At 38.6% G+C, this 13960-nt stretch overlaps 1 protein-coding gene across 1 annotated transcript; it reads right to left on the reverse strand.

Moving 5' to 3' along the window:
• Nucleotides 1-3564: 3564 nt before the first annotated feature.
• On the reverse strand, nucleotides 3565-13657 carry LOC122662730 (succinate dehydrogenase subunit 5, mitochondrial-like). Its single transcript, XM_043858451.1, has 6 exons — nucleotides 13624-13657; nucleotides 13369-13519; nucleotides 13127-13214; nucleotides 6928-7238; nucleotides 6630-6815; nucleotides 3565-3840 (listed from the first exon to the last, which is right to left on the reverse strand). Exons 2-6 carry the CDS (start codon nucleotides 13498-13500, stop codon nucleotides 3781-3783), a joined length of 777 nt encoding a protein of 258 aa, XP_043714386.1. The 5' UTR covers nucleotides 13501-13519; nucleotides 13624-13657; the 3' UTR covers nucleotides 3565-3780.
• Between the last annotated feature and the right edge of the window lie 303 nt (nucleotides 13658-13960).

Raw genomic sequence — 13960 nt, forward strand, 5'->3', positions numbered from 1 at the left:
TATAGTTATACCTAAAAAAAAAAAAACAACTATAATTATGGTTTAATCCCATAATAATAATAAATAGAATTGTAATTTGATCTTGTCCCTCTAATTATATCACATTCCTATCACTGCTTGCCCCACTAGACCCATACGCCCCCCACTAGTTTCCCTCTCTCTCTGATATTATGATTCTCGAATCTCAAATGAGGATACAAGAATTTGACAGACGAGATGCATAATTGTTCATATTATATTACGAAAATAACAAAAATCTTAATACAATCCTCAAATCCAATGGATTAATTTTTTATTAATTAGTTTCCTTGCTGTCCGTTGGCTTGACTATGAAAGATCCACGGCAAGAATCACAAAAAAGATAAGCTTCCCTCGATCAAGTACTGATCAACTTACTGCGCGCATAAGAAGACTTTGAAACCATAAAACTATATGAGATACCCTATTATCATAGATCATACATGCGGAGTGGGGGACCTCTTTATTAGAGTTGGGCAGTGTACAGCCGGACATCAGTGGTCCCAGGGGCATAGTAGTTCGCACTTAGCACACTCCCCCATATGATGAAATCTATTTTATACTGAGCTAGATTCCAAGAGGACAGGAATCCACTGTCCACTTCCTTTTTTTCATTTTTGTATGTGTTTTTTATGGAAAGAGCTAAGCTCAGAGTCAGGAATTCCTTAACCAATGATCATCATTGGCCCCCCTTAAATAAATGGGAGAGTCTGCATGGAACATTAAAGGGTATTTCGGACCCCAATCAATAATTAAGAGGGAGTAATAAATGGCCCTTAGATTTGAGGGGGTTTCCTTCTTTTTATAGTGTTATGGTGAAAAAAAACACTTTCTTTCTTTCTTTTGGGAATGAGAACGCTATCAGGGTAAAGGTAAAGGTGTTAAACGGTTTGATTTCGGTGTAATCAATTCGGTGCAAAGATTTTTAGGTAAAATCAAAATCAAACAGTTTATTAAACAGTTTTCAGTTATTGAAATTAAAACCATTTAGTAAACAATTTCGATTTCTTGATTTTTAAATGGTTTCGATTTATTGGCCCTAAATAATTTTAGTTACAGTTTTAGATATTTGATTTTTAAATAATCTGTCTATTTTATGCTGAATTTAATGCTTGTTGGATATACTCAACAAACCACACTGAAAATGACATGATTCTAATTCATAGAAAAGCTAAAATATTCATTGAAACATTGAATACTATTATACTAATGTATTTGAATGAATCCAATCCAATTATTTTATTACAAAATCCACATGTACACTTCTATCAATCCATGTTTGATTTTCATTGTTTTCAAATTAAACAACCTAATAATGAAGGCATTAATGGTGAATTATTGTCATTACATATTACTAATATTTGTTTCAGTTTAAACGGTTTACCAACGGTACGGTTCGATTCAACATTTAACTTCCTTGTCAGGTTAGTCCTACCTGAAGCAGAATAAATTTCCAATTTTAACCTTTAACAACTCCCACTTCCCATCACCCCCCTGTCAACCCCACCCCACCCCACCACCTCCACCTTCACCTCCACCTCCACCTCCACCTCCTCACAACCGTCAACCTCTTTTGTTTGTTTTTCTATTGCCTGTCTCATCTTATCGCAATGGGAGAGGGAGTAAATAAGCAGATTTTCTCTTCTTCCCATGATTTTGTCGTGGTTCCTCAAACTCCGAATGGCTAGCAAAAGCTGCAAATGATATGATGGGGACGATTGTAACCTGTGAGAAGTGAGAACTGAGAACTGGAGAAGAAGAACCAAATGATTACTCACAAAGTGACAAGTCCGCCAAAAGTGTAGAAGATATTGGTAGCACTAGTGAAATACAAAACCAGCTTTGTTGGAGCTGTGTGTTGTACTCCATCAACCTGTTTTGTTTGCTTATTTTATCACGTACTTTCAACTTTTACTAATTTTATTTTTGGGTTAGTTCGGGGGTGAGAAGAAATCTCATGGTGCATTTGCTGGAAACCAGGAGCTTGAGGCCATTTTCTTCACCTGTCGTGCAACGGATCCATCAACGAAGAGAGGATCAAAGCCGTGCTCGATGGCAGGGGGAGCTTTGGGGGAGACGCCGGGAGGGAGGAGTCGGTATGGCGCTGGATGCAGGAAGAGTACAGAGAAGCATCTAAATGGAGTTGCAGGGGGAGGGCAGGGTCAGATACGGTTATAATTAGGGCTGTAAATGGATAACCGAAAATTCGAATTCGATCCGCATTCCTATCCGTTTAGGGGCATCCGCATTCGATTAAAGATATCCGGAAAAAAAATCTGAATACTCTGATAAAAATCCGAATCCAAATATTTAATTATAAAAAATTAAGTAAATAACGATCTTGAGGGTTTTTGAAGATTCAACAGATTCTAGAATATGAGGAGAAGAGAATCATGATTTAAAACTATGGATTGAGAGTGAATTGTATCCACTAGGGGAAAGAAGGCTCGGGTTACATAAGGCAGAGGTGTAACCGGATGGTCAAAAATCCGAATTCGATCCGCATCCGAATCCATCCGAATCCGTTTAAAAGTATCCGTATTCGACCAGGAAATATCCGAATCCAATTACATCCGATCCGTATCCGAGCAGAATCCGATCCGTTTACAGGCCTAGTTGCAATGGTCGAATTGGATTATAACAGCGATCAAATTGGAGGAGAGGGGAAAGGATATTATAGATTATGTCGGATAAGGATAATCTATTGTAGTGCCACATCTCCGCCTCGATTATTATCCTCTCCAATTCTTAAAGTGTGGCAGTGCAACAGTATTAGGTGGAGATTGATATGGACTATTGGATGCAGCAACTACCAAGTATCGACGTCTCCACCTATCACTGCCGCACTTTAAGGAATTGGAGAGAATAATTTTCCCTACACCCCACCCCCACCTCGTCCATATTCTCCCCACCCTTTCGCAACTGTACAAAGGGCAGCAATGAGAAATGGAAGCAGTATTGAAGGGTAAAATTGGAAATTTATATCGTTTGGAGTAAGAGTAATCTATTAGGGAACCTAGAACATCACTTTTATAAGATTAGGCATCCTAAATGTCCTTTTGTCAAAAATTGGTCACTTCAAATGTAATTAACCCTTTTTTTTTTTTTTTTTTTTGTATAATAAAATTTTATTGAGAAGAAACTCGTGAACAAGACGAGGCTTCCACCTCACAGAGGTCAAGGAGCCAAGAAGTGAAAAGTGGCCAAACTTAGGGCAATGCCTCCTAAGTTTTCACTTCACCCCGACATACTCATTTGTGCACTAGTTAACAAATCACGAATAAAACCAAAGGAAAAATCAAACAATATCCAACTCAAACCTTTTTCTACTCCAAAAGTAGTGCAATAACGAGTGGTAGACTTGCATCCAGCTGCATTTACTTGCTCATCAATTCATGTGTACCTACTGCATTGTTCCTGAGCTTTGAAATCTATTGACAATAATCCATCCATCAACCCCAATTCAACACGTTAAGAAATGCATACTGCATTATGTTGATGGTAATTAAACCATGTCGAATTAGTAATCACTACTAGATTTCTTTGGAGACAAAACACCAACCAAACTCAAGAGTATGAAAGTAAACACTTTCAAACACAACAAAAAAGAATCCCAAGGTGGAGGGAAGAAAGCTGAACAATATTTCATTATTCACATTTCCTGCAAAAGCACCTGGATTAAATTGCTTTTGAGACAACATGCATGTGAGTAAACATTTCACACGCAAGAAAAGCCTACAGTAAAATGAAATATTTCCAAAACTATGGGGCTCTTTGCTCGACATAGGAGCCAGAAAGTCCAGAGGTTCCAAGAACTGTCACCTGTAATCCAAAACCAAAGAACGTTAGTACAAGACCACAAATATTGGCTGACTTCACAGGAGAACAGGACACGTTGATTAAATTGAGTGGAGTTGCAAAATTTCTTGCTAAAACCATATCACAAACTTCTGTGAAATTGCAGAAAATCCTACTGTCCTACCAAAGAGGAGAAGAAGTGTGTGTGTGTGTGTGATGCAATTAAGATTGTCCAATTGGGCCTTGGAAGACATTATTTTGGCTCATGGATGGGTTTTATACTTTTATAGCCTTGGGCTTTTAATTTTTGGGTTTATTGACATAATATGCCTCTATAAGCCCATGTTTGGGATATTAATTCTGTGCACTGGATTAAGTATATGGATAAATTTGTGTGGGTCTTATATGCTGTTAAGTAGGTTATTTTAGTCTAGAAAGAGTCATTTCGGTTAATTACTTATGTCCTATTGTTAATCAGTAGTTTATGTCGTTTGGAGTCTCTTCTATTGCAAGTATTTCGTTACTTTTAGTTAGTTTTGGAATCCTAAAGTTAGTTTACTTAGTTTTTACTAATAGGATTGTAATCCTACACAAACTTTAGTGAATGAATTGATTTGATTTTGGTGTTACCAATTGCTCTCTCTCTCCTGAGATCCCCCATCTTTTTTTTTCCTTACCTGCAATGTTCTAGTTGCAGGTTTCTTTTCTTATCTTCTTCTCCTGGTAATCTTATAATGATCTATGGGATATCAGGTCAGTTCTGTCTTCCTACGCATTCTATTTCAGTTTCTATTTTTTGTTTTGAGTTTAACAACTGCTGCCCAGTTCCTTTTGTTCAATACTTCTTTATTTTCTACTCCGAGTCTCTATCCGGAGTTCTATTTCTATTCCCTGGTTTCAAAATCTGATTTTGCCTTCATTGCATAGAGTCCTATAGCTAGCATGGTCTCTGAATTTCATAGCTCTGACCTCTGATTTCTATTACTGATATTCTGGCATATCTGATTTTTCCAATATGTCTATTCTAAGTGCCTAATTTTCTGAGATCGAATTCTGGTTATGTGATCCTGTTCTTGAGTGTCCTAGCCTCAGGTTGGACTGGTTCTTGGTCTGGGCCTCCAAAGTGGGTCTTGTTTGTCTAGCCAGGCTAGAGCAACTGCATCAGACTAAGTGTTTGCAAAGAGACAATTTGCAAGAGATGCTTCAGCTCTTACTCAGCAAAGTGAAGTTTCACTATCTGGCACCTCTTGAATTTAAGCATTTCAAATATTCATGAAATCACCACCTTCTAGTGGCATCAACTCAAATGATCTTTAATTGAGTAGCTTCTGTTTTGTTCTTGTTTCTAAAAAGACAAAAGAGAAAAAGAAGACGAGCTCTGCTTTGTCTACTCTCTCTCTCTCTCTCTCCTCTTTGTTTTGCACCTAAAAGGACTCTTTTATTGATTTGCAATTGGTGTAAAAGTTGTGTTGATAGTTTTGTCCTTTTGAGAAGTTTAAATAACCATGTCTACTTCTCTAACATAATTGAAAGACACTTAACAGAAGAGGTTGTCTATCTGCTGAGTCAGAGAACTAGAAAGGAGGACACAAGAATTTTAAAAAGATAAGGAGAAGACTCTAATTGTCAGAAAGAGGGTCTAGGTGTTATTTTGCCATTTTTTGAAGTGTTTATATTATTGTGCATTTTGTAGAATTTTTTTATGGTAGATTATAGTCTGTAGATGTTTTCATAGTTTTGAAACTCATATTTCGTTGACATTCTTTGCTGACAATATAAGTCCAAATGTCAGACCCTGCACCAATTCTAGACCAAACTACAGGCCAGGATGTGTCCAGGCTTTCCCAATCTAGCTTCCTCCTTAAATAGTGGCTCCTTTCCATAGTGTAGTTGCTTAGAACTTTTCCTTAGGTTCTTAATCCACATCAAAGTCACATTTTAGTTCCTTACAAACTACATAGTAAGGCAAAATCAACCTCGAACCACGGAAACCAGCGGGAGATCGGTTGCAGCAGGATCAATACAATAAAAGGAATAAAATTAAGTAACTGAAACTCACTTTTTATTGCTATTTTCTGTTTACATATGAAGAAGAACATCAAAGGTTAGGAAAGAAGAAGAAAGGGATATATATAGAAAGGGGAATAGGATCAGCTATCTCAATCAGGCTATCTCAGCCCATCATCCTCTCTCCAGGGCTTCTCACCCACGATATCTCACCGTTGCCGCATCTCACAGCTTCATCAATAGCTCTTTTCTCTTCAATCTCTGTCTCTTTTCTGTTCAGCCACATTCTTGTATTCATAATAAAACAACCCAATCCTAATCTAAGTAAGACACTAATTAATAAAACCTATAAAATAGAAACTAGACTCTAACTAGGATTCCTGACAGAACTAGGATTCCCAGTTAAGATTACAACTCAAATAGGAAACTAAATAAGTGTGTAATAATAAAAATAGCACCAAAAATCAATTCCTCTAAGCCAACAGTCCAAAATCCAGGCCAGGAAAACAGGAGAACATGCAATGGGGTTTTGCATGAAATAGAATACAAACTTTTGAGACAAGAGAACTTCAACTGAGTATATATACAAGGATATTTCTAAACATGAATCAAGATAGAACAAGACAAAATGTTACACTTCTAAAATATCGCCAATTTTAAAACATAACCACATGGGAGTTATCAAGATTCCACAGTGTGAGAATCATCAAGCTTTCATGGACTCCGGACAGGTAGTAATTAGCATGTAAACCTTAAAAATTGCCACGAATATAGAACTGAGAAGGAAACATCCCAGAGAAGTCTACCTTTCCCCATTCAGAACCAAGGCCACTGCACCTCATCTTTAGGTGTATCATCTTTGTCCCCAATTCAGTCTCAACTTTCTTCCGCAGATAAGTCTCATCAAGACCAAATGCATCCAAATATGTTGTGTAGCGTTTGTGGGCTGCACGGAGTGCATCTGCAAGCTCATCTGGCAAGGGACGGACATTCTGCAAAATAAATCAAAATAAGAAAATTACAGTAACCTCAGAGAGAGAGAGAGAGAAAGGGGGGGGGAGTAAAAAGACAATCAAGTCCGAGATCCAGTAATTAATTGCATACCTCACCACTCAATCCAATGGCATCATCAATCTCCATCCTCAAAGATACAAGAACACCACCAAACTGCTCTACAGCCTCAGCTGCACGAAAGACATTTGCAAGGATCTCCTGACTGGCCTTGTCCTCTGTATTTTTGGACAATGCCTTCTTGGCATCATGAATTAAGGCATCTGGGAGCTCATCCCAACTTGCAGCCATTAGATCCTTGAACACATTCTCAATTTCATGGTCAGCTATGGCAGGCAGGTGAGTTAAACCTTCACTGAATGAGCGGAAACTGCCAATGCCCATTGCAAAAGGAGGTCTGCAATCTGAGGCCATTTGCAAAAATAGAAAACAAGTAGTATACCCACAAAAAAAATTTGCTTCAGTGCCTGCAATAGAGAGATGAGAAAATTGAAGCCATCCATCTGATAAATTGTATACGGGTAACAACATCATGGCAGCCAATCTGCACATGTACATGCCAATTGGACTATGGGATGAGAGGCCCATTGAAAAGGGCACGATATGCAGTACCTCTTAAGAATGTACCTATATATATATATATGCATATATTATCAATATTTATCTATTGCAAAAAAACATGTGATACTTTAGACAGACAATCATGAATTTAGCTCGTCTAAGAATTAAAAAACCTGCTCAAGTCCCAAATCTTCCTTGCTGGAGTCCCTAATACCACCAAAGCCTCCCTCTCCTCCCTCACCGGCTTTACCCTTGGCACCTTACCAGTCCGTTACCTTGGCCTCCCCCTCATCCCTGCGAGACTTTCAGCCCACCACTGCTCCCCCATTTTGGATCTCCTCCGTAAGAGGCTGCAGCTTTGAAAAGCCAAGCTCTTATCCTATGCAGGTCGTCTTGAGCTCATCAGATCGGTGCTCTAGTCTTGCTACATCTATTGGAGTGGTGTTTTTGGCCTCCCCAAAGCTACCATCAAGGCTGCTGAATCTATTATGTGTGCTTTCTTTTGGAAAGGTGTGGATTCTGCCAGGTTCCTTCACCCCAAGAGCTGGTCTTCCCTTTGCATTCCCAAATCTGAAGGAGGTCTTGGGCTCAGAAGAATAAAAGATGTCAACCTTGCTGGTTCTATCAAGCTTATATGGAAGCATCTCACCAACAAAACCAGCATCTGGACTTCTTGGGTGTATGCTGGGCCTCTTCATAGAGACTCTATTTGGACTGTTAGCTCAGTGTCAGGCTCCTCCTGAGTTTGGCGTAGAATTCTCCAAGTGAGGCATATAGCCAGGGACACCATTTCTTGCAGGATTGATGATGGTTCGCGCACCTACCTTTGGCTAGACAAATGGCACCCTTCTGGTGTCCTCTCTTCCATTGTGAGCCCCCATGACATCTACTCCTCCGGATTGGACAGATCATCCCTTGTTGCCTCCATCATCAGCAGAGGCTCCTGGTCCCCCCCCTCTCACCCCTCCCCTTGCTGATCTATGGAGCTCCCTCCCCCCTATCCCCCCCGGACACCGAGGTAGAGGTGACACTATCTTGTGGCTCCCCTCCCCCTCCGGCAGATTCAACTCCCACTCCACTTGGGATATGGTTAGAAATAGAGGGACCCCCTGTCCTTGGCACAGAGTGGTTTGGTTTAAAGGGCACATTCCCCGCCATAGCCTCACCGCTTGGCGTGCCCTAGCAAACTGTCTCCCCACTCGAGCTTTCTTCATTTATCGCCATATGCAGGTCTCTCCCAACTGCTGTCTTTGTTGGAATGGGGTTGAAGATGCAGATCACCTGTTCTTCACTTGCCCCTTTGCTTCTTCCATCTGGACCCGTGTTCTTCGCCACTATTGGCTTGGTCACTGTAGCCCCCTTTCTCTCAGCAGGGAATGGGTTTGGATTGATATGACGTTCGGAAGTAACTCAATTTGTGATTCGGTTGGCAAGATTGCCTTTTGTGCCAATATCTCCCACATTTGGATGGAGCGTAACCTTAGAAGATGGACGTCCAACTCTCGCTCTTTTGACACGATTTGGAAGGCCATCTTTTTTTGTGTTTCATCTAAGATTAGCTCCCTGCCCCTCTCTGATGTAAAGGATTCCCCGAGGAACAGGCTCATTGTTGTCTCCTGGGGTCTTCCTCTATCCATTTTGCGCCCTAGCTAGCTCCTAGCTTCGGCTTTGTTTGCCCTTGGGCTTGTATATTCCTTCTTTTTTCTTCGTAATTATATTTTCATTCATCCAAAAAACAAAAAAGAATTAAAAAAACCTACTAGAGACCTTCTAATGCTTGCATGGGAGACAACCTAGTGAAATGCTACTGGTAGCTTACTAATTTACCACTTTAGCTTTTTACTTATCGAGGTGATTATTACTTACACTTCTTGTAGATAAACAAATATGACTATAATAATGAGAAAGTAAATAATAAACAACCGCAAGTCCATAAAATCTGGAAGAAAGCCAAAAAACTACTTCTCAACTCTACCAACAATATCATTCTTTTTTATTTGGGAAAATTTCACAAAAACCCCCTAAAAGTATCCAATATCTCAGAAACTTACCATACTTGGTCAAAATGTCACAGACACCCCAAACGTTAATCACAGTTAGTACCCAAAGGTGAAATATCCATTTTACCCCTTAGTTATTTAAATAAAAGGACAAAACTGTCATTTCATCTTCTTCCCTAAATATCCATTTTACCCCTTAGTTATTTAAATAAAAGGACTTATTTAAATAAAAGGACAAAACTGTCATTTCATCTTCTTCCCTCTATGGCTCCGGCTCCAGCGACCATCACCTGCTCCGGCTATGGCTACCATTACCAGCGGCAAGGCAAGGCAAGGAGAAAGCGAACTGAAGAAGGGCGACAAAACGAGAAGATGACCAGACTTCCATTTCCACCCATGGCTGAAAGCAAACTGAAGAAGGGCGACAAAACGAGTCAAATACATCTTCCATTTCCGAAACCCCATCACCGACCCTCTCTCAAAACCCATCTCTGCTAAAACTGCCATCATCTCCACTAACCCGTATTTCTCCTTTCATCCCTATTCTTTTCTCTTTATTTTTTTATCATTTTCATTCTAAAAACCCTCATCCCACCATCACCGATTCTCCTCTCCATTTCTTTTCACTTCTAATCTAACCCACATCCTTGTCTAAACAAAACCCCAATCTGAATTCCAGCCATGACCACACCCATCCTCAACTAATTTATCATTTCTGATCCCATCATGTCTTTGATTTCCTTTTCCATTTTCCCTCCCAATAACCATCGGATCTCTATTTCTTTTCTTTTATTCCCATTTTTCCAAACCCAACACAGAATCAGAATCCATTGGCTGCCATCATTTTTTTTCAAGCTCTCTGGAATCCATTGTGGGCTGTGGTGCAAGGAAATGTGGAGCAGAAAAAATAGAAGAAGATTAGGAAGAAGAAGAGGAAACCGGGGCGGAGAAGAAGGAGATGGGAAGGAAATTGTGCGGACATAGAAGGAGGGCTGGAGGGGGTGGCGGCGGAAGAAACAGCAGAAGGAGAAGAAGGAGAAGAAGGGGAGAAAAAAGGAATAATAAAAAGTATTGAATAAAAACAAGGGCAAAATTGTCTTTTTTTAAAAACTAACTTCTAACATCATTAATTCATCATTAAGGGTATTTTAGGGATTTCACTGTGGTAAGGGTAATTTCTCCATTTAAAAAGAGTTAACAGACACTTAATTGCAGAGACTAACGGAGTGGACTAAATTGAAATAAATTCATAAAAATAGGGGGTGTCTGTGACATTTTGACCAAGTATGGTAAGTTTCTGAGATATTGGATACTTTTAGGGGGTGTCCGTGAAATTTTCCCTTTTTATTTTTAATAGATAACAAATAATTTCTTAGTTGAGAGTTTCCCATCTATTGCAGATCTTGAAACCGGTCAAAGTTATACAGGAAAAACCAAAAAATTCAACCCATTATTACATACTACTATTGACACTGATATCAAATAGTCACCCTATGGAAAGCCTACATATGTCATTGGCTAGTAGCCACTCTACTGCTCCACACCCAAGAATGGCATTGGCTACTCAACCACCATGGACTTGTTCAAGTGAAATCACAAAACCATAATCTCCTGAAAACAATTTAAGATATCCCTCAAATGGGCAAAATGTAAATGAGATATACTTCTAGTTCTCTTGTCCACCCAAAAACTTCTCACCAAACCCAATCCACTTGCATTGTAGGAGCCCACTGAATAAAATCAGTGACTAGGGTGAAAAGAAATGGAAGCAAGAAGAAACCATGACAATGGGTCACCAACTTGCCTCAATCCCCTACCTGCCCGGAAAAAAAAAACTGTTAGAAACCGCATTGATTAAGATAGAGTAGTGGTTGTTGGCATTGCAACCCTTGAGCCATCTTCTCCATCTTGACCCAAAACCCTTTTTCCATCACCTAATCAAGGAAGTCCCATGAGACAGTCTAATAACAAATAAGCTTCTCAATATCAATCTTGTATACCAAACCCCTCCCCCAGTCCTGTTCACAAAAAATTCTACAGAATCATTAGCCACTAAGATCCGATCTGAATTTCCTCTTCTCGACAAATGCACCTCTATTCTGGGACACCGCATCTCATTATTGACAACACTTTTGCACCAATCTTATAAATACTCATTATCAAACTTATTGGCCCAGAGTTGATTTGACAGCAATAATCTCCGCCCGATTCTTCTTGGGAATCAAAGCAATGAAAGTGGAATTGATACCCTAGTGTTAGGATATTTCGGGCCTAAGAAGCCTTACGCAGAAACTGGATGCTCAAAACCAGATCTCTTATAGCTCCTAATAATCCCAGCTAGGCTTATTGATTAGTACTAAAGTTTTAAGGTTGTAGACTACAAGTACCTTCTTAAAACTCTGAAATTACCTCAACAAAGGAGTTGATTTGGTGGGTCTACTTGGAAGGCCAAAATTTTCATTTCTGAGAATTAGAAATCTGTACATAACAAAAATAGACTAAGCTCTTTGAGGAGATTAATGTTGTATGCTTCATCTAAAACTTCACGGATGACTCCGTTTATGAGTTAATAAATCTTTACACACACCCTAGGTCATTTGAACTGAAATTTAACTCAATTCAAGTTTCTTTTGGTGTTGAATTCTTTATTTTGTCTTCAGGTGTTACTCGAAAGAAGCAAAAACTATTAAACTATTTTTTCTCATTTTCTACTAGGATTAGGGTTACTTGACTTCATCCTACATCACTCTATTGCTCTTGGAGAATTCTTATGAACTGCAATATATAAACAAATGCAATTCGTCTTATTCAGTTATCCTTTTCTTCAATCCAGCAGGTTTTAGTGATATTCTTGAAGGATCCACAATATCCCTTTTTGCCTTTCGTCACAGGGATATCTATCTTTGTACCAGCATATACTGTTATTGATCAGGATAAAAAGAAATGCATTCACTTCAAGAAAACAAGAAACATATGAAAGAATTAAAAACAAAAAAAAAAAAAATGCAAGCCTTTCAAGTTTCAAGAATGGATACCAACAAACATTGGCAATTTCAAAAAATCCTCCCAAGTAAGACATGCCAGCCAACTGTTCTCAATTTTTAAGCTGAATTCAAATTATTTGCTGCAAATATTCTCCAGCCAATGCATAGCTTTCCAATATGTTATACTCCAAAAAAAATAATAAATAAAGGGGCCACCATGAATAATCTCATTTGTTTCCTTCATCATATAGAATAGATAAAACTTGTTTTGGTTAAACTCAAATATTCAAATTTCAACCATAAACAAGAAATTTAGGGGGAAATGATCCCCTCAAAGATAAGGTAGCAAATTACCAATAGTAGTTAGATAGTTAAAAGACTGAAGTACAGTAAGATTCAACAACTCCTATCGTCTCCTCTAAGTCACTCCGGGTAAAACAAAACCAAACAATGGGTTATCTGCCTCCAATTGCTACGCTGTTGGACAATCCACTGGTTTACATAATTTAGCAGATGTAAACCAATGAGAGGAACTGCAGAACTTAGTTTTAAATTGAAAATGAAAATGAAACCTTAAATTTCAACTGATATTTCCCATGTTAAAATGCTAATTATGAACTTTTTACTCTCGGACCTTCTACCTGGATTCCAATATAGATTTCGATAGTCATGAAGAAAGAAACGATAAAAGCGAAGGGGGGAAAAATGAAAACCTTAATAACATAAGCAGAAAAACATGACTAGTACCTGATACCTCTCCGATTCCACCTCTGAGGTTGCTCCTGGATGTAACCAAACCTCGTTGACCAGCAACAGTTCGGCATTTAGCTACCAACTGCAACAAAATAAACAAACAAATTTCCTTTTGAAAGGTTTTCTCATTCAAAAAACAAATAACATCTCAAACAGATCCCTTTAGAAAGCTAAAACAATCAAAATCATTCAAAAAAATAAAATAAATAAAAGGAGCTTCCCACGTAGAAACTCACATCTCCAAAACTGGCATTATTGGGAACTGTATCAGATAGAATCGAATCTCTCCACCAAGAAGAAGTAGATCGAAGTCCAAAACTCGAGTTTATTCTGAGAATTCCCCTGCAAATTGCAGTCCTCGATGCCATGATCGGCCCGTTTAAGCTCCTGAAGAAGTAAAGAACTAGGTGTTAAATAGATCAATCGTATAGAACGGAGCAAATGAAATGAGGGAAATGAGGTCCTGGGAGAGAGATGGAGAGTGCTAATACCTGAATCGACCACTAGCTGAGAGGATCGAAGAAAAAGAACAGAAACCCTCTTACCCTGCCGTCTTGAGGGTATTTAATTATTTATCAATAAAATTAAGTAAAATAAAATATATTAATATAGGTTCTTTCTATTGGTCAAGTATAAAAATCAAACCAAACAATTTTTGAAATAGTAATCATCCCATAAAATGAACTAGAAATAGAAATCATACAAATCAGGTTTAAAGGTTATTCCAATAGATGTCCCGAAGGGCATGGAGAGAAGTAGATTGTATTGGAACACCCAAAAAAACAAAAAAAAACCAAGTGTGATCTTCAAAATCTTAGAAAAAATTGA

The sequence above is a fragment of the Telopea speciosissima genome, chromosome 5 (genome assembly GCF_018873765.1).
Source record: "Telopea speciosissima isolate NSW1024214 ecotype Mountain lineage chromosome 5, Tspe_v1, whole genome shotgun sequence".
In the NCBI taxonomy this organism is placed as follows: Eukaryota; Viridiplantae; Streptophyta; class Magnoliopsida; order Proteales; family Proteaceae; genus Telopea; species Telopea speciosissima.

What these genes read in the sequence shown, in the direction of transcription:
- LOC122662730 (XM_043858451.1), bottom strand. Translation starts at nt 13,500, where the DNA reads ATGGCATCGAGGACTGCAATTTGCAGGGGAATTCTCAGAATAAACTCG. An exon ending in CCATTGGATTGAGTGGTGAG is followed by an intron (nt 6,816 to 6,927) that starts GTATGCAATTAA and finishes TTTATTTTGCAG; the next exon opens with AATGTCCGTCCCTTGCCAGA. An exon ending in TTGGTTCTGAATGGGGAAAG is followed by an intron (nt 3,841 to 6,629) that starts GTAGACTTCTCT and finishes TTTGGATTACAG; the next exon opens with GTGACAGTTCTTGGAACCTC.